The 20,966-nt window shown below is 47.6% G+C and overlaps 1 protein-coding gene across 2 annotated transcripts in view; it reads left to right on the top strand.

Moving 5' to 3' along the window:
• LOC143283644 (paramyosin-like) overlaps positions 1-19,861 on the top strand; it is a 44,351-nt gene extending 24,490 nt beyond the window's left edge. For both annotated transcript variants that reach the window (XM_076589830.1, XM_076589831.1), the window contains 14 exons: positions 360-446; positions 1,546-1,712; positions 2,962-3,040; positions 3,995-4,240; positions 5,859-6,055; positions 8,224-8,356; positions 8,751-8,967; positions 10,118-10,358; positions 12,875-13,070; positions 13,974-14,102; positions 14,884-15,255; positions 15,954-16,154; positions 16,653-16,819; positions 18,355-19,861. In XM_076589830.1, the coding sequence (XP_076445945.1) occupies positions 360-446; positions 1,546-1,712; positions 2,962-3,040; positions 3,995-4,240; positions 5,859-6,055; positions 8,224-8,356; positions 8,751-8,967; positions 10,118-10,358; positions 12,875-13,070; positions 13,974-14,102; positions 14,884-15,255; positions 15,954-16,154; positions 16,653-16,814 (2,427 nt within the window). In that variant the 3' untranslated portion in view covers positions 16,815-16,819; positions 18,355-19,861. The remainder of the gene's footprint in view (positions 1-359; positions 447-1,545; positions 1,713-2,961; positions 3,041-3,994; positions 4,241-5,858; positions 6,056-8,223; positions 8,357-8,750; positions 8,968-10,117; positions 10,359-12,874; positions 13,071-13,973; positions 14,103-14,883; positions 15,256-15,953; positions 16,155-16,652; positions 16,820-18,354) is intronic.
• The last annotated feature ends 1,105 nt before the right edge of the window (positions 19,862-20,966 follow it).

Raw genomic sequence — 20,966 nt, 5'->3', positions numbered from 1 at the left:
ACCGAACAGTCCTAATCCTATTTTAAAACATTATTGACGAACCAACATATAGACTGATTATAAGTTAATCTGACAATAAACGGCTAGAAAAATGAAAATCTTAACGAGTATTTCCAACTTAACTTTTAAAACACTGTTAACATACAAAGGCAAAAACAAAACAAAAACAAACACAGAAACGCGGACTTTAATAGGCTACTGTTGACATCAAATCTCACTGTGATTGATCGCTCTTAAAGTCACGTTATTTACGAAGAGGTATTCAGTGACGTGTCATGGCGGGGGGCGGGGAGGGGAGGAGTGTGTAATGACGTAAGGCGGAGGAAGTGTGATGATGACGTCATGGTGGCTGTTTACAGTCGGAGAAGATGGTGGCGGAACTGAACTTCCGGGTGGAGCAGCTTCAGGACAGCCTTGATGAAGTGGGAACCTCCAAAGCTGCCCAGGTAAATATCTGTTTCTTCTCCTACTCCTCTTCCGCTTTTTCTAGATGTTTTACCTCAGCTGGGAAATAGAAGTAGGGTTCCTTACGTGTCCACAGTGTGCGTTCCGGCTTTTGGGGCTTGTGTGAATATTACTTATTATTATTATCAATAACAGTACCTGTTTTTGGTATTGACCGATGTGTGTGTGTGGTGGGGGTGGGGGGGGCATAGGGTGGATCAGTTGGGTGGTGTGGGGGTTAAGGAGGTTTGGGGGATCAGGATTGACGAGATGACAGAACGTGTAGACTGTTCGGGGCGGGGTCCTTTTTGTGTATGTCAGTTAATGGCATCGCTTATATTTTCGTTTTGTGCTCGGTGTATGTCGGTTTATTAATGCCCTCATACGGGTGTGCTCTCTAAAACAGAGGAAAGAAAGTGCGTAGAGTATTCTGTATTGACATCGTTATTGTGACGACGACGACGATGGTGGTGTGTTCATTGTTTTCATTCAGTTAAGTCATCCACACCCACAGGTACTCACCAAGTTGGGTTTTTTTTTCTTATCCAGTCATGTGACCCTGCTTTGATGTCACTACGGTTCAGCAGTCGGGGGGTTAATGTCGCTGTTATGTGTCCGTCTGATGAGCGATCAGATGTCGCTGTCCGTCTGATGAGCGATCAGATGTCGCCGTTATGTGTCCGTCTGATGAGCGATCAGATATCGCCATGATTGTTGTCATGATCATCATGACGTGTCATATGTCCATCTGGAGGTCAGCAAGAGTGTGTATAGCCCCCTTTATTAATATTGTTATCTTGATGATGAGTTCCGTGTAGAGCTGGACGTCAGGAAGACTGTTTCAATAGGTCTCCTTTATTCCTATCGTTATTATTGTTATGATTACGGGGCGGGTATGAATGCATTTTAGTATGTATGTATGTATTGTATATGCGCGGGTATAGTCTTCTGGATATAATGTACAGAACTTCAAGAATATGCGCTTCTTGATAAATAAACGAATGAAATATGCGTAATGAATTATTCTCATTCTTATTTATATATAAATGAAATATGCAGTATTCATTGTTCTCATTCTCCTGACGCTGGTGCTGTGTGCAGCTGGAGGTGAGCAAGAAGCGCGAGGCGGAAGTGACCAAGCTGCGCAAGGACATGGAGATGGCCAGCGCCCAGTTCGAGGCTTCCGAAGCCTCCCTGCGCAAGCGGCACAATGAGGCAGTCAACGACCTGTCGGACCAGGTGGACTACCTGACCAAGAACAAGAACCGGTCAGCCCTCAGCCTGCGCAATATATTATGATCATCGTCATCACCATCGTTATCATCATCATCATCGTCATCGCCATCATTAACATCGTCGTTATCATCATCATCATCGTCATCGCCATCATTAACATCGTCGTTATCATCATCATCATCGTCATCGCCATCATTAACATCGTCGTTATCATCATCATCACCATCACTAACATCGTCGTTATCATCATCGTCATCACCATCATTAGCGTCGTCGTTATCAGCATCATCATCGTCATCAACATCATTAACATCGTCGTTATCATCGTCACAGCCATCATTAGCATCGTCGTTATCATTAACATCGTCGTTATCACCATCATCGTCATCACCATCATTAACATCGTCGTCATCATCATCATCATCGTCATCATCACCATCATCGTCATCACCATCATTAGCATCGTCGTTATCATTAACATCGTCGTTATCATCGTCACAGCCATCATTAGCATCGTCGTTATCATTAACATCGTCGTTATCATCGTCACAGCCATCATTAGCATCGTCGTTATCATTAACATCGTCGTTATCATCGTCACAGCCATCATTAGCGTCGTCGTTATCATCATCGTCATCACCATCATTAACATCGTCGTCATCATCATCATCGTCATCATCACCATCATCGTCATCACCATCATTAACATCGTCGTTATCAGAATCATTATCATCGTCGTCATCACCATTGTCGTCGTCATTAACATAAACTGACTGTCCTGGAGTCCTCTTGACCGAGAAAGTGTGGATGCAGCATGGGCAAGACTATCTCCGCTATAATTAGAGTGTAGCCGAGATCGATCATGTTTGGTGACAAATCAAAAATGCTTTCACACTCGCCTTTCATATGCATTCATGAATATGAAGAGAAGAGAGACAGAAGTGAATACATGCATGTAGAGAGAAAGCTGGACAAACTATGGGCGGAAAGTCAGACACAGAGACAAGGTGAGAGTGTGTGAAAGTGGACAGGTCATCGCTCCTCTTGAAGGAGAGGTGGACAGAGAACAGTGTGTGGGTGTGTGTGTGTGTGGGTGTGTGTGTGAGTGTGTGTGGGAGAGAGAGAGAACGCGTGTGCGCGTGTAAATACATTGTTAATCGAATGAACTATGAGTTGGCATCAAACCAACAACCAAAATAGGAGTAGGTTTTGAACTTATGACGACGATTCTGATGACGATATTGTTGCCGCTGCTGACGATGACGACGATGATGATTGCAGTGTAGAGAAAGAGAAGCAGACGCTGGTCGTGGAGCTGGACGGTCTCACCGGACAGCTGGACTCTGTCTCCAAGGCCAAGGTCAGTGTGGGCCCACTATCTGCACGTGAAATCGTTCCTTTATTCTCCCGTACATGCTTCGCTTGTGCAGTTAATCCTATGGGTTGATATCTGAGCGCGCACAAAGGGAATTTTATTTATCATCACACATCTCTGTGAAGAACTACTTTTTTGCAAAGAGCAACGTTTGGGTATTTTTCTACATATATATATATATATATATATATATATATATATATATATATAAACATTTTATGTTTACTAAGAACAAATCCCCTGTTACAGTTCTGCTGATAAAACAACTCGTGTGATATAGATCTGCAGGGAATTTCTCTGCAGAACTACTCGTTTGGTATCATTGTACCAAGTAATAATTCACTCCTTACAGTTCTGCATAGACTTTTTGGAAGGAATTTGCACCTTAGTTACATTTCTACTGTGAATTACTGCTTTGTTACAGTTCCGCACAGAATATCACCCCATTGAAAAGAATTGCCTCTTTGCAAAGAATTGTCCCATTGCTGAAGTACAGTTTGTTTTTCATGTATTTTGGAAAAAAATATTACCCTCTTGCAAAAAGAAAAAAAACACAACTTTTTAAGATAACTCTTTTGAAACAGTACTGATACTTTATGTCAGAGTTACATAGGCCTAGTCTTTCATCAGCATAGTTTTTACAGTTTTTTTTCCATTTGTTCTGCTCAGAATGTTACCTCTTTGCAAAGAACACCTCCTTTGAAACAGCGCTAGTCCTTTATTGGAAACTACAAAGACCTGCTCCTGTTGTTTGCAAGATACAAGAATACTTCATCTCTAAAAGAGAAACTGTTGCCACATTTGCTTTTGTCAGCACAGTTCTTTCCCTATCTATTACAACCACAGCACAATACTCTTCCCTCTTCCAACATACCCTTACTCCTTGATGACGACGTTCGTTGACAACGACGTGACCCTCGTGTCGGCTGATGCCCGCAGATCTCCCTGGAGAGCCGCGTGGACGCTGCCGAGAAGAGCGCCTCAGGGCTGAAGATGCAGGTTGACGACCTGACGAGGCAGCTGAACGACCTGACTGGCCTCAAGGCCAAGCTGACCCAGGAGAACTTCGACCTGCAGCACCAGGTGCAGGAGCTGGACTCGCACAACGCCGCCCTGGGCAAGGCCAAGAGTCAGCTGTCGGCCACCGTGGAGGACCTCAAGAGGCAGCTGGACGATGAGTCCCGGGTGAGTGGAACGAAACGACACGAAACGAAACGAATTATTAACCATGGTTGTCCTGTAATCCATGTCTGCGTTCGGTGGGTTATGGGAACAATAGCATACCCACCATGCACGCCCCCGAAAACGGAGTATGGCTGCCTACATGGCAAGGGTAAAAACGGTCATTCACGTAAAAGCCCACTCGTGTACATACGAGTGAACGTGGGAGTTGCAGCCCACGAAGGAAGAAAAAGCACCATCATGGTAATGAGAAAAGCACAATATACATGACTTTTCCCAACCCAGCCCTGGGATAGATAAAGAAAAAAGAGAGAGAGAGAGAAAAAAACACAAAAAAAACAAGAAAGAAAGAAAGAAAAAAAAAAGAACAACAGAGGAACGTGGTGGGTAGAGGGGGTAAATAAAAAAGCGATTTGTGGGGAGAGGTGTAGGGATGGAAGGGAGGGTTACAGAGGCTTACGGAGGAGGGTGTGGGGGTGTCGATACATAGGGTGTGGATTTGTTAAGAGGGGACTCGTGGGAGTTGCCACACAAACCACAATACTACTCAAAAAAGAAAACAGCACGCAACTTTGTATTCTTATTTTTAAACACAAGGCTCACCTTTTGTATCTTTGATTTTTTAAATCATTAAAGACCTATAATCAACATGTACAATGGGTTTGGCCTGGTCCGTCAGGTTGAATTGCGTTTTTACATTGCATAAAACCATGTTTATTTATCACACACACACACACACACACACACGCACCCTCATATCAGCTTGCATCATCTTCGCTTGGTAAAACCCTCTCTTTGTTTTTTTGCCCCCACCCTTTCCATCTCAGACCACCCCTAAACAGGTGCCCGAAGGATTGCTACCTTAGCGTGGTGGGGTTGCCTGCATGCCTTAGGGACCCCAGGAGCTGTGCCCACGTGAGCTTTTGCACCTGTTAGGGTCACCCACAGCGGACAGGTTGAAGGGAGGAAGCCGGGCAAAGCGTTATCCACGGGTCCTCCAGGTTGGGGGTTGGTTGGGTTCAGGGAGAATGTGGCAGAATGGTTAAGACGCTCATCTTCAAATACAGAGTCCGTGAGGGCTAGGCTCGAATCCTGCTCTCGCCGTTTCTCCCAAGTTTTGCTGGAAAAATCAAACTGAGCGTCTTGTCATTGGGATGAAATGATAAACCAGCTTGTCTGATGGATCTTTGCTGCAACGACAGCAACCTGTCTGGTGTGTCTTTGCAGCAACTTAGGAACCTGCAACATAAAACAGCAGCATGTCTGATGGGGTGTTGTTGGAGTTTTGCAGCAGCGTCAGAACCTACAGCAGTGACAGCAACATGTCTGAGCGTTAAACAGCAACATGTCTGAGCGTTAAACAGCAACATGTCGCAAACAGCAACATGTCAGAACGTTAACAGCAACATGTCTGAGCGTTAAACAGCAACATGTCACAAACAGCAACATGTCTGAGCGTTAAACAGCAACATGTCTGAGCGTTAAAAAGCAACATGTCTGAGCGTTAAACAGCAACATGTCACAAACAGCAACATGTCTGAGCGTTAAACAGCAACATGTCTGAGCGTTAAACAGCAACATGTCAGAACGTTAAACAGCAACATGTCTGGTGTCTTTACAGCAACGTCAGAACCTGCAGGTGAACCTGTCGGCCATGCAGGCGGACTACGACAACCTGAACGCACGGCTGGAGGAGGAGGCCGAGACCTCCACCACGCTGCGCAACCAGCTGTCCAAGCTGAACGCTGAGTACACCACCCTCAAGACCCGCTTCGACAAGGAGCTGGCCGCCAAGCTGGAGGAGATGGAGGACCTCAAGTGGGTGGAGTGGACTTGTTTCCAGTGTCGCGTAGCACGTGCTGCTGATTGTGGACATTTTGTCAATGTCCCTTGTCAATGTCCCCTGACACGTACTGCTGATTGTAGACATTTTGTCAATGTCCCCTGACACATACTGCTGATTGTAGACATTTTGTCAATGTCCCCTGACATACTGCTGATTGTGGACATTTTGTCAATGTCCCCTAACACATACTGCTGATTGTAGACATTTTGTCAATGTCCCTTGTCAATGTCCCCTGACACATACTGCTGATTGTAGACATTTTGTCAATGTCCCCTGACACATACTGCTGATTGTGGACATTTTGTCAATGTCCCCTAACATATACTGCTGATTGTAGACATTTTGTCAATGTCCCTTGTCAATGTCCCCTGACACATACTGCTGATTGTGGACATTTTGTCAATGTCCCCTAACACATACTGCTGATTGTAGACATTTTGTCAATGTCCCTTGTCAGTGTCCCCCGACACATACTGCTGATTGTAGACATTTTGTCAATGTCCCTTGTCAATGTCCCCTAACACATACTGCTGATTGTAGACATTTTATCAATGTCCCTTGTCAATGTCCTCTAACATATACTGTTGATTGTGGACATTTTATCAATGTCCCCCGACACATACTGCTGATTGTAGACATTTTGTCAATGTCCCCTGACACATACTGCTGATTGTAGACATTTTGTCAATGTCCCCTGACACATACTGCTGATTGTAGACATTTTGTCAATGTCCCCTGACACATACTGCTGATTGTAGACATTTTATCAATGTCCCCTGACACATACTGCTGATTGTAGACATTTTATCAATGTCCCCTGACACATACTGCTGATTGTAGACATTTTGTCAATGTCCCCTGACACATACTGCTGATTGTAGACATTTTGTCAATGTCCCCTGACACATACTGCTGATTGTAGACATTTTGTCAATGTCCCCTGACACATACTGTTGATTGTAGACATTTTGTCAATGTCCCTTGTCAATGTCCCCTGACACCTACTGCTGATTGTAGACATTTTGTCAATGTCCCTTGTCAATGTCCCCTGACACATACTGCTGATTGTAGACATTTTGTCAATGTCCTGTTGATTGTGGACATTTTATCAATGTCCCCTAACATTACTGCTGAACCTTGTGAACCTTTTGTTAAAGTATCGATTTTCCCATTTGAATGTTATCGTTTTAAAGGTGGGAGAGAATTGGGGAGGTGGGTAATGGTGTTGGGGGAAACTGGATAGAACCTCAAGTGGGTGCTTCCTGCTTGCTGGCTTATTTGACTTGTTTGATTTACTTTGCTGGAGTAGAGTGGGGGTGGAAAAAAAAGGGAAAACTTCTGATATCTGAGAGGCAGTAGTAATTGGCCATTGATGACTGACCTCCCCCTGTGTCCCACCATTGATGACTGACCTCCCCCTGTGCCCCACCACTGATGACTGACCCCCCCCCCCCCCTTGTGTCCCACCATCGTTTCCCTCCACTGATGACTGACCCCCCCCCCCTGTGCCCCTCCACTGATGACTGCCCCCCCCCCCCTTGTGTCCCACCATCGTTTCCCTCCACTGATGACTTCCCCCTGTGCCCCTCCACTGATGACTGACCTCCCCCCTGTGCCCCACCACTGATGACTGACCCCCCCCCTTGTGTCCCACCATTGATGACTGACCTCCCCCTGTGTCCCACCATTGATGACTGACCTCCCCCTGTGTCCCACCATTGATGACTGACCCCCCCCCCCTTGTGTCCCACCATCGTTTCCCTCCACTGATGACTGACCTCCCCCTGTGCCCCTCCACTGATGACTGACCTCCCCCTGTGCCCCTCCACTGATGACTGACCTCCCCCTGTGCCCCTCCACTGATGACTGACCTCCCCCTGTGCCCCACCATTGATGACTGACCTCCCCCTGTGACCCACCACTGATGACTGACCTCCCCCTGTGCCCCTCCACTGATGACTGACCTCCCCCTGTGCCCCTCCACTAATGACTGACCTCCCCTGGTGCCCCACCACTGATGACTGACCTCCCCCTGTGCCCCTCCACTAATGACTGACCTCCCCCTGTGCCCCTCCACTGATGACTGACCTCCCCTGTGCACTGATGACTGACCTCCCCCTGTGCCCCCATTGCTGTCCAGACGCCGCATGCAGGTGCGCATCACCGAGTTGGAGGACAGCCTGGAGCAGCTGCGCGTGAAGAACAACTCCTTGGAGAAGGCCAAGGCCAAGCTGTCCAACGAGATCAAGGAGATCACCATCGAGCTGGAGAACGTAAGTCACTGTGGTCCCTGGACAGGCCCCAGGGCAACCAGTACCTTGTGTGTGCGGGGGTATGGAGCAGTGATGTGTGTGTGTGTGGGGAGGGGGGCAGTGTTTGTGTGTGTGTATTGGGTGGATGGGTTTGGATGGCGTCTGTGTGTGAGGGGGGGTTGTGTGTTTGATGTGTTTGGGTGTTGTGCGTGTATGGGGGTGGTGGTGTTGTTTGGGGTGTGTGTGTGTGATATCAGCGTGTGTTTGTGTGGGTGTGATATAAGCCTATCCATCATCTTGCAAGACCTGACCAACACACACACACCCTACCCAACTACACCTCACCCCACACTCCCAAACACCCTCCCCCTCCAACACCCACACACGAATTAACAAACCACCCATCCACCAACAGACGCAGATCATCGTGCAAGACCTGACCAAGCGTAACCGGCAGCTGGAGAACGAGAACGCTGGGCTGCAGCGGCGCATCGATGAGCTGGCCAACGAGAACACGACTCTGCGCAACGAGAAGTCGGCCCTGGAACAGGAGGTGCAGCGCCTGCGTGTCGCCAATGTGGAGCTCTCCGAACGCAACGAGAACCTGCAGAGAGAGAACAAAACCCTTTCGGGTCAGTCACACACAGTGTTCTGTTATCATTTTCATTATTATTATTGATAATATCATTATTATTATTAGTAGTAGTTGTTGTAGTGGTATCTCCGGAAGAAGCCTTTTTGGTCAGATTTTATTTAAGAATAATAAATCATCATAATAATGATAATAATTGTTATTGTTGTTGTTATATCCGGTAACAATCCTTTTGCTCAAAGTATTATCTCCGATAACTATATCCTGTCTCAGGTAACAAAATACCTATCCGGTCAGAATTCATGACACTTTTTCATCTCCAGTGATAAAAACCTTTCTCATCAGAATGCAATGACAGAAACCTACGAGTACTTGTGTTTTCTGTTTTTCGCACGTGGTGTAATTTCTGTCCATTACACGATAGCATTGTTCTTTTGTAGTGCTAACCTGATAGCATTGTTCTTTTGTAGTGCTAACCTGCTAACATTGTTCTTTTGTAGTACTATCCTGATAACATTGTTCTTTTGTAGTGCTAACCTGATAACATTGTTCTTTTGTAGTGCTAACCTGCTAACATTGTTCTTTTGTAGTACTATCCTGATAACATTGTTCTTTTGTAGTGCTAACCTGATAACATTGTTCTTTTGTAGTGCTAACCTGCTAACATTGTTCTTTTGTAGTGCTAACCTGATAACATTGTTCTTTTGTAGTACTATCCTGATAGCATTGTTCTTTTGTAGTACTATCCTGATAACATTGTTCTTTTGTAGTGCTAACCTGATAACATTGTTCTTTTGTAGTACTATCCTGATAACATTGTTCTTTTGTAGTGCTGACCTGTCTGGAGGCGACATGGCAGAATGAGTTTGGCATTAGACTCCTCCAGTTGGTGTTTTTTTTTTCCTTCTTGTTTTTTTCTTTCCAGCACGTGACATAATTTCTGCCCATGACGCGATAACATCATTCTTTATACCTCATCATATTTACCATTCCATCCAACAGACCAGCGAACATGTCTTTGAAGGACGCGGCGACATGGAACAATGAGTTTGGCACTGGACATCCAGTTGGTGTTTCTTCCTTCTTGGTTTTTTTTGTTGTTGTTTTCCCCAGCACATGATGTAATTTCTGTCCATGACGCGGTAACATCATTCTTTATACCTGATCGTATTTACCATTCCATCCAACAGACCAGCTTCGGGAGGCGAACCTGGCTTTGAAGGATGCGAACCGCGAACTGGCCGACCTGCGTCAGCTGCGTGCTCAGCTGGAGGCGGAGCGGGACAGCCTGGCCGCCGCCCTGAAGGACACCGAGGAGGCTCTCCGGGACGCCGAGGCCAAGCTGGCCAGTGCCCAGGCCGCCCTCAACCAGCTCAAGATCGACATGGAGAACCGCATCCGCGAGAAGGACGAGGAGATCGAGAACATCAGGTGCGTGGGTTGTGGGGTGCTGGTGTTTGAAGAACATCAGGTCAGTGTGTGTGTGTGTGTGTGTGTGTGTGTGTGTGTTTAGAGGAAAGGTGCTGGGGATGTTGTGCTGCTTTGTGTGTTGGCTAATGAGAATATCAAGTCAGTGTGTGTTCAGAGAGGGATGTTGTGCTCCTGTGTGTGTGTTGCTGTAGTGGATTTGTATGACAAGGTGGTTTGTTCTTTGTTACAGTGGCTGGTTCTTTTTAGGCTTGTTCTTTTAACGATCGCTGGTTCATTGTTATGGTGCCTGGTTCTTTTTTTATGGTCCATTGATAGGGTTCTTCTTTTTGTATGGTTATTTGTTATGGTGGCTGGTTCTTTGATATGCTTTTTTGTTTTTGGTGGTTGGTTAGTTTTGTGTTATGATGGTTGTTACATTGTATATTAAGATGGCTTGTTGTACTTATAATGATGACGGTTCGTTGTGTGTGATGAAGGCCAGTTATTCCTTTACACAGAGGACTGGGAAGGGAGTCCGCGGGACCTCGCGCAGTTTTGTAGGGGCTGAAAGGTTCCAGTCTGGAGCCACTTCCACTGCCTTCCTCCACCAGTCAGGAAATCTGCAGACGTATGCCAGCAGCAACCTTGTTTCTGTGGGTTGTTGTGAGTTGCATTGTAAGGTGTGTGGTATCGGGGGAAAGAGGCAGATTACAACGGAGGTTCTTCTGCTATCTGAACAGGGTTGGGAGAGATTAAACGTCTCTTCACTGTGTGTGAACCTCCAGCAATTGAAGTGTTGAAGAATACCAAGGAGAGCGAGCGAACAACCGTGGGAAGGGGGTATAAGAAAAGAGACACACCATTGGGAAGCAAAATATCGCGCGCGCCCCCACCCCCGCCCCTCACAGAAAGAAAACGCTCTACCCCACCCCCTGACTAAATAATACAACGCCTTAGGTTTTATCGATACCCAGAACATCCCCAATGAGCTAGCGTTCAGATGAACACGAGCGTGTACCTGTCACTAACCCCAAAGACACACACACCCAAACCTTCCTAACGTGTTTCTTTCGTGTCTTGCAAGCCAGTATCTACCAAGGTCAGAGGAGATTCTGCACGTCAGTCCTTATCCGAGGATGTTGTTTTCCCCTGGGAAACACACACACCTAGGAGCGTGTAGACTGGCCAGCTGACCTTGTAATCAGTGACGCAGCTCCTGACCTTTCCAGACTCCGCTCAGGAACGGCAGAGAGGGGAGATAAACGGAGAAGATGGTCTGTGTATACACTATAACCATGCTCTCCCCACAGTGAGCAAGCTTTCTGCAGCAGTCGGTGTGGTGGCGTAGTCCTGTCTGCCACTTGTAGCTCACTGTGTAGTAATTCAGCGTGGAGTGTAGTAATTCAGTGTGGGCAGAGTCGGTTCCGTTGTTTGGTGCGCGTGCGGTTGTTGGACAGGTTTGAACCATGAACAAGGAAGCCATGCTTCGTGAGGAGTTCGAGAGGAAAGAGTGGGTTTCAGTTTGTTTTTGGCTGGAAAGTCTATATTTGCGGGTCGGAAGTCTTTTAACTTTGATATCGTAGTTTATTTTTGTTAGGGGAGAATGGAGTTTTGTTTGTTTGTATGCCGTTACACCAAGACATGCATGGAGCAGAGTTATGTTTCTCGGTAAAAGCCACAAACCAGTGACGTACTATTTTCTTTCCCGAGCAGGGGAGATATAGCACAGTCTCTTTTGACGCCACAAATAGGAAAATCGATGGGTCTCATCTGGTGTAGAATTGTTTGTATGCACTATATTTGTTGTTGGTGTTATCAAAATTGTTTTTCTTGGTCATTTTTGCTCAGCATCCAGTCAGAGGTTTGCTTGCATAATCGTTTTTATCTGTGTCTTGTGGAATGGTGTCATTGCGATCCTCCATTTATGCGTTTGGGACAGGCAGACAGATCTGTGCTTAGCAAATATTTACTTTTTCTGGGACTGTCTGTATGATTCGGGGTGATGGACTTGATGTGTGCTCTGCCAGATAGGAAATATAATAGAAGAGCATCGCATATCCTGCCTGGAGTGGGAATCTCCAAACCATCGGAACGTTTTCTCGGTTTTGTCTTTACTATTTGTTGCTTCGTGTGCTCTTTGTGTACGTGTGTGTGTTCGCATTGACATGCGCATTGATTTTGTCTTCTACATTTCCAGTCAAGAACACTTCCACTTTATCAAATCAATCAAAACAGTTTTATTTTCATATTTGTATTGCTCTTTTTCGTCACAACAGATTTCTCTGTGTGAAATTCGGGCAGCTCTCTTTTGTTGCCATAGGTTCTTTCACGTGCTCTAAGTGCATGCTGCACACGGGACCTCGGTTTATCGTCTCTTCTGAATGACTAGTGTCCAGACCACCACTCAAGGTCTAGTTGAAGGGGTGGGAAATACTGGCGGCTATGGGATTCGAACCATCGCGCTCAGATTGTCTCGTTTCCTAAGCAGACGCGTTAGCTCTAGGCCATCAGTCCACGTTGATGAATGGTGTCCACAGGAGGAGCAGCCAACGCGCCATCGAGGAGCTGCAGCGCACCCTGGTGGAGGTGGAGACGCGCTACAAGTCGGAGATCTCGCGCATCAAGAAGAAGTACGAGACCGACCTCCGCGAGTTGGAGGCTGCCCTGGACAACGCCAACCGCGCCAACTCCGAGTACCTCAAACAGATCAAGTCCCTGCAGATCCGTGTCAAGGTGAGTACCTCAAACAGATCCCCTGTAGATCCGTGTCAAGGTGAGTACCTCAAACAGATCAAGTCCCTGCAGATCCGTGTCAAGGTGAGTACCTCAGATTCCCTGCAGATCCGTGTCAAGGTGAGTACCTCAGATTCCCTGCAGATCCGTGTCAAGGTGTGGGGGGTAGTACCTCAAACAGTGCTTAGCCACCCAATTTTTTTTAAAGTTTTTTTTCTGATACATAAAACACAAATCGTTTGAAAATATCAAACACAGAGAAACTGGCACCACCCCTGTTTTTAATCATACTCGCTTTGATAACTGTCTGCAACACTGCATCAGGAAAATAAGAGTCAGTATGACTGTTCCGAAATCGTGTATTGCTTGGTTGACTACATTAGTGTATATCCTCCATGCCCCATCAAGGATCAAAGAATGACATTTTCTTGATTCTCGTGTGTGTAGAAACTGCCATACCCCAACAAGGGTGACATTTTCGTCGTTGTTCGTTGTGTAGGAAGGTGCCACGCCCCAACCAGGGCCCAAAGGCCGCCGTGTTGTTCACGGTACGTTGTGAAGTGTAGAAAGGTGCCACGCCCCAACCAGGGCCCAAAGGCCGCCGTGTTGTTCACGTTACGTTGTGAAGTGTAGGAAGGTGCCACGCCCCCACCAGGGCCCAAAGGCCGCCGTGTTGTTCACGGCAAGTTGTGAAGTGTAGAAAGGTGCCACGCCCCCACCAGGGCCCAAAGGCCGCCGTGTTGTTCACGGTAAGTTGTGAAGTGTAGAAAGGTGCCACGCCCCCACCAGGGCCCAAAGGCCGCCGTGTTGTTCACGGTACGTTGTGAAGTGTAGGAAGGTGCCACGCCCCCACCAGGGCCCAAAGACCGCCGTGTTGTTCACGTTACGTTGTGCTGTGTGCAGGAACTGGAGACCTCGGTGGAGGAGGAGCGTCGTGTGACGGACGACCTGCGCAACCAGCTGAGCTTGGCGGAGAGGAAGAGAGTGCAGCTGGCTCAGGAACTGGAGGATGCCCGAGCTCTCCTCGAGGGCGTGAGTACTGCTGGGTTGTGCTTCCATCCTCCACCTCCTCTTCCTTCCTCCACCTCCTTCAATCAAATTAATCAAAAGCGCTATTTCATCCACATGGAAATTAACTTCTTCTCCTCCGTCCTTCTCCTTCTCCTCCGCTTCCCTTCTTTTTCTACTCACTCTCCTACTTCAACTCTTTGAGGAGTCGTCGGGACATCGCACCGAGATTTAAGGCGCCAGTGGCGGATGGGGGGTGGAGTTAAATGTCGACAGCGGGACACCAGGGTTAGGGCTAAATTTTGGGAGACGAAGCAGAAATGTTAAACTGTTTTGAATCAGAGTGTGTGTGTGTGTGAGTGTTATCCACGATCAGAGAGAGTGTGTGTGTGTGTGTGTTATCCACGGTGGTGGGAGAGCAGAAAACACTGGGGGGGAAAAAAAAAAAGTTTAGGGATTAAACCCAAGCATTTAACCCAAGAACCAAACCAGACTCATCATCAATAACATGAACAATAAAATAAAAATAGATAAAAAATAATCTATTTGTTATGTGACGAAGTAGAAACACCCTTGCAAATTAATTGTTGCTGTAGTACTCGGCAATAGCTTAGTGTGTTAATGGTGCACTTCATGTATAATTATAAGTATGAACTTAGATAAATGATGATGATGATGATGATGCTGTTTCAATATGAGAAATATAACCTACAATTTCAGGTGCAAAAAAAAAAAAAAAAAAAAAAAAAAAAAAAAAAAAAAGAAGAGAAAATAACCCCTACTTCTCCTCCTGCCCTTCCCCCAGGCGGAGCGGGCCCGCAAGAACGCGGAGAACGAGTTGGCCGACACGACCGCCCGGCTGAGCGAAGCCTCCCTGCAGGTGACGTCCCTCACCAACGACAAGCGGCGCCTGGAGACGGACCTGGGGGCCATGCAGAGCGACCTGGACGACGCCATCAACAACCAGCGGGCCGCCGAGGAGCGTGCCGAGCGGCTGGCCGCCGAGAACGCCCGCCTGGCCGACGAACTGCGCCAGGAGCAGGAGAACTACAAGAACGCCGAGAGCCTGCGCAAGCAGCTGGAGGTGGAGATCCGCGAGATCACCATTCGTCTGGAGGAGGCCGAGGCCTTCGCTGTCAAGGAGGGCAAGCGTTTGGTGGCCAAGCTGCAAGCCAGGGTATGGAGGGGTTGGGGGGGAGGAAGGGGGTGGGGCAGGGACGGAGTGAATGGGGATGACAGGTTGGTGTTGGGTGGGGTGGGGACGGAGTGAATGGGGTTGACAGGTTGGTGTTGGTTGGGGTGGGGACGGAGTGAATGGGGTTGACAGGTTGGTGTTGGTTGGGGTGGGGACGGAGTGAATGGGGTTGACAGGTTGGTGTTGGTTGGGGACGGAGTGAATGGGGTCGACAGGTTGGTGTTGGTTGGGGACGGAGTGAATGGGGTTGACAGGTTGGTGTTGGTTGGGGACGGAGTGAATGGGGTTGACAGGTTGGTGTGGGGTGGGGTGGGGACGGGACGTATATCATCAGGGAGATGGCCAGACACAACACACAGATGGGTGCATTCTTAGTTTCTATATCACGAGGGATGAGATGGAGAAAGAGACGGAACAACACACATAGATGTTGGATATTTCTTGTTATGTGTCATTTGCTTTAATTTTGTACTTATTTTTGATAGTACACGACAAACGAAGATTTAAAAAAAAAGATGAAAAAAGCACAGACTATTAAGCCATAGACGAGGAAAGGACCAGCGATGACGGATCTTTAAATAAATAGGAAACAAAACCCAAACCCCCACCCAGCCAACATGACAATCAGCCACATCTAAAGCAATGTCAGCCACATCTAAAGCAATGTCACATCCCGGCAGGTGCGCGACCTGGAGGCGGAGCTGGAGAACGAGGCGCGGCGCGTGCGCGAGGCTATAGCCAATCAGCGCAAGGCGGAGCGTCTGCACAAGGAGCTGCTGGCCTCTATCGAGGAGGAGCACCGCCAGATGGTGGAGCTGTCCTCCCTCAACGACCAGCTGACGCTCCGCATCAAGACCTACAAACGCCAGCTGGAGGAGGCTGTGAGTGCTAGTTTTTTTGTTTTTTTTTTAATAAATTTTTTAGTACTGTAGAGTTGTTTGTGAGAGGGTGCGATACTGGTGGGTAGAGTTAGGGTTGGGGAAGTGAGAGAGAGAGAGTTTACCAGCTGAGGTTCCGCATCAAGACCTGCTGGAGGAGGCTATGAATGCTAGCTTTTATTGTAGGGCTGTGGACAGGAGAGGTGTGTGTGAGGGAGGGGGGTGGTTGCATTACTGCTGGATGGGGTAGAGTGATGTGAGAGGAAAGTACAGAGCAAGGCCAACAACACAGGTGATTGTGACTGAAGTGAGGGCAGGACAGAGTCGGTGCTTTGAGTGTGGTGGTGGTGGTCGTCGGCGAGCGAGGACGTGGAAGTAACAATATCTTTATTTAGGTGGGATAAATAGTTCGATTCCGATACTGGGCTTGGGTCCCGTGGGCTGAAAACCCAATGACCAATCCTGTATATTATTTTGGGTGGTGTGTGTGTGTGTGTGCAGGAGGATGTGGCGGCGCTGACGATGAACAAGTACCGCAAGGCCCAGGCTCTGATTGACGAGGCCGACCAGCGTGCCGACTTCGCCGAGAAGAACCTGCAGACCGTACGCCGCGCCCGCTCCATGTCCGTCACCAAAGAAATCACCAGGGTGGTCAAACTATAATTCAGGTACGGATGTCGGGTGGGTGAGGATGTCTGGGGTGTCTACAGGATGAGGGGTGGGTGAGGGTGTCTACAGGATGAGGGATGTCGGGTGGGTGAGGATGTCTGGGGTGTCTACAGGATGAGGGATGTCGGGTGGGTGAGGACGTCTGGGGTGTCTACAGGATAAGGGGATGTCGGGTGGGTGAGGATGTCTGGGATGTCTCGAGTATCTACAGGATAAGGGGATGTCGGGTGGGTGAGGATGTCTCGGGTGTCTACAGGATGAGGAATGTCGGGTGTCTGGTGTCTACAGGATGAGGGGATGTCGGGTGTCTACAGGATGAGGGATGTCGGGTGTCTACAGGATGAGGGATGTCGGGTGGGTGAGGATGTCTGGGGTGTCTACAGGATAAGGGGATGTCGGGTGTCTACAGGATGAGGGATGTCGGGTGGGTGAGGATGTCTGGGGTGTCTACAGGATAAGGGGATGTCGGGTGTCTACAGGATGAGGGATGTCGGGTGGGTGAGGATGTCGGGTGGGTGAGGATGTCTGGGGTGTCTACAGGATAAGGGGATGTCGGGTGTCTACAGGATGAGGGATGTCGGGTGTCTACAGGATGAGGGATGTCGGGTGGGTGAGGATGTCTGGGGTGTCTACAGGATAAGGGGATGTCGGGTGTCTACAGGATGAGGGATGTCGGGTGGGTGAGGATGTCTGGGGTGTCTACAGGATAAGGGGATGTCGGGTGTCTAGAGGATAAGGGATGTCGGGTGGGTGAGGATGTCTGGGCTGTCTACAGGATGAGGGGTGTCGGGTGGGTGAGGATGTCTGGGCTGTCTACAGGATGAGGGGTGTCGGGTGGGTGAGGATGTCTGGGCTGTCTACAGGATGAGGGATGTCGGGTGTCTACACTGAGGATGAGGGATGTCGGGTGTCTACAGGATGAGGGGTGTCGGGTGGGTGAGGGTGTCGGGTGGGTGAGGATGTCTGGGCTGTCTACAGGATGAGGGATGTCGGGTGTCTACACTGAGGATGAGGGATGTCGGGTGTCTACAGGATGAGGGGTGTCGGGTGGGTGAGGATGTCTGGGCTGTCTACAGGATGAGGGGTGTCGGGTGGGTGAGGATGTCTGGGCTGTCTACAGGATGAGGGGTGTCGGGTGGGTGAGGATGTCTGGGCTGTCTACAGGATGAGGGATGTCGGGTGTCTACACTGAGGATGAGGGATGTCGGGTGTCTACAGGATGAGGGGTGTCGGGTGGGTGAGGATGTCTGGGCTGTCTACAGGATGAGGGATGTCGGGTGTCTACACTGAGGATGAGGGATGTCGGGTGGGTGAGGATGTCTGGGCTGTCTACAGGATGAGGGATGTCGGGTGGGTGAGGATGTATGGGATGTCTGGTGAACGGGTACCTGCGGGTTGGGTATTAAGGGTGGGTGGGGGTGACGTGGGTAACAAGGTCGAGGTATCGGGTGGGTGGGGTTTGTGAAGAGGTCAGAAAAAAATGGGAATACTCTGAGAACGCGGCACTGACCTTGCTGTGCATGCTGTGTTGCAGAAAGCCGGAGGAGTTCACTTGTGTAGATCATACTTTGTACAAAGATGACAACGGTCGCGTCCCTGTCTGCCACAGTGTATAAAGCATCCAGGATTTGTCACGTGGTTGTTCTCTCTGGTTTTTTGGTTCTCTTTATCTCCGCTCTGTCTCTGGCACACTGCTGCACTCTACTACACACTTGTTGCTATTTCATGTTATTTTTGCTCCTTCAAAACTAATTGAATGGCGTGCCCATTACTGTCTAAAAAAATGAAATTGGGGGGGGCTTGGTCCCATGAGAAACCTCGAGCAAATTGTCAACGGGGGGGCGCACTGAGATTACAAAGTCTCTTTAACAACAGAGGGGCGCACTGAGATTACAAAGTCTCTTTAACAACAGAGGGGCACGTGCGGAAACAAGCAGAGTACACACAACCACACTTGAACTTAACAAAGCGGGGATGGTCATTCACAATAAAGAAAGGATGTATCCATGACGACTACAGCTCAAGTATATATATATAAGGAAAGAAAGGAAAGCATTCCTCACACGACCAACGTATGGAGAGATCTGTTGCTCGGCACACACAACTCGTTACCATCATGCATTTCCTTTAACTGACAAGGTATGGTTCCCCCCATAACCACCACCACCCCCAGCAACAACAATTCCATGTCCAGTAGCTTTCATCTTCCTGAGCTCGCCACTGCCAGCCAGCCAGTCAGCGGGACACCATCTTGAGGGGCCTGAAAAGACATCACCCGTCTGCTATGTATGACGGTCCGGGTTGGACATTCTCTGTGCGGCGTCTCTCGTATACAAGGGTTGATTTTGTGGTCTTTACTTTTGGGGTTCCACTGCTTTGTAGACCGTTTTCGTCCATTGCTTACCGAGACGGGATATGTGTAACCGTGCAACATTTATTCCGTTTTTGTTTGTGGATGGAAGGGGATGTCTTTTGTCAATAACCAGTGCAATATTTATTTATTCTCGTGGGATTTTCTTTTTTAAATTATGATTTTTCGTTTCTGTTCTGTTTTCACGGAAAGCATTGTGATATCAGTTTAGTTTTTTTTTGTGGGAATGTCAGTGTCTGTCGGACGAGGCTTTGTGTGGAGGCCGCATTGGCCGATTTAGGTTGAGGTTGGTGCGTTCTCTCTCACAAGAACACACTTTGCCTAAACCCCCCCCTCACGTTATTAATTTTTTTTTTTTGGCTGTGAATGATCTTCTCACTCACGAAAATAGCTTGGTGGGTTGTAATTTGAAAAACGAAATAAGATAATAAAAGTGCTGCCACGGTTCCTATTTTCGTAGCTTTTCCTCCGCTTATACTTTTTTTTTTTTTGCCCCCAGACCGGATGTCCTTGTAGACTGATACACGTTGTTAGTTGTTCTGGTTATTGTCTCATCTGCTCACTGGATTTCCACAGGATGTGACGGAATGGTATGAAGAAATACTCCCTGTAGTTCCATGGTTCTTCCTTATTACACTCATTCGGGAATACAGATTCCTTTTTTTTTTTATATTTTGTTGGTCTTTTCAATGACAAAAGTTAAAGCGTTACGATTTTTTTTCATCTCAAAATCGAGTATGTCGAATTTTTTGGAGACGATTTGAACGAATGTAACAAACGATTGTAATATATTTCTGACATTTTTTTCAATAAATTTCATTGCGGCTTGGAAAAAAAGACGCGAGTTTACTGTGTGTGTGTGTGTGTGTTCTTGCGAATGGTACAAGAGGAACAAACGAATGGGTGTAACATGCAAAAAGACACAGCATGCAAACACTGCCGGATTTAACACACCCATCGCACACGTAAGCTCGAAAATAACCATACAAATTTCATCATACACTAAGCAATACGTCGGATGATCGTGAACAAATATGATATTAACACCTTACACATATACAGAGAGAGAGAGAGAGAGAAACTGTGCTTTTTGCGCACACACGCACGTTGTCATTCAGATAAAACTCCTTCAATAGAGGACGTTACCTGTATAACTATTCTGTCAGATTCCCTGAATGAAGGACGTTACCTGTATAAACATTCTGTCAGATTCCCTGAATGAAGGACGTTACCTGTATTAACATTCTGTCACAGGCCATGGCTTTGAACCAGAACAAGTACATCAGAGCAGTCAACACACATCATCGTGTTCATGTCCCGCACAGTAACGACCCTGAAAACGACAACAACAGCAAAAACCAAACCACCTTTTGGTGAATTCACGCTAAACTCGCAAAATAGACCCATTATTATACTCTTCACCTCCTGCCACCACGGGTGAAACACACACTTCAAACACAAGCATCAGCATTGATACCCGGACCCACAGACGTTTAGGAAAACCGAAACTACTCTGAAAAGAAAAAAAAAGGGAGAGAAAACAAGAAAGAGTCGCAGAAATTATGCAATGATGTTCTCTCCTCTTTGGGAACGCGGTTGGAATTTCGTCAATCAGGAAGCCACTGCATAAAATACAATACAATACAACGCATTACAGCACGTTTACGAAAGTATAATAAACCCACAATACAAGACAACCCCACGCAATGCAATTGAATGCAGTGCAACATTATGCAATCCACAGAGGATGGATAGCAACAACAAAATTTCTAGTT

The sequence above is a fragment of the Babylonia areolata genome, chromosome 7 (genome assembly GCF_041734735.1).
Source record: "Babylonia areolata isolate BAREFJ2019XMU chromosome 7, ASM4173473v1, whole genome shotgun sequence".
NCBI lineage: Eukaryota > Metazoa > Mollusca > Gastropoda > Neogastropoda > Buccinidae > Babylonia > Babylonia areolata.
Note: the sequence above shows the minus strand (reverse complement) of the source record. Positions and strands in the feature narration are given on the sequence as shown.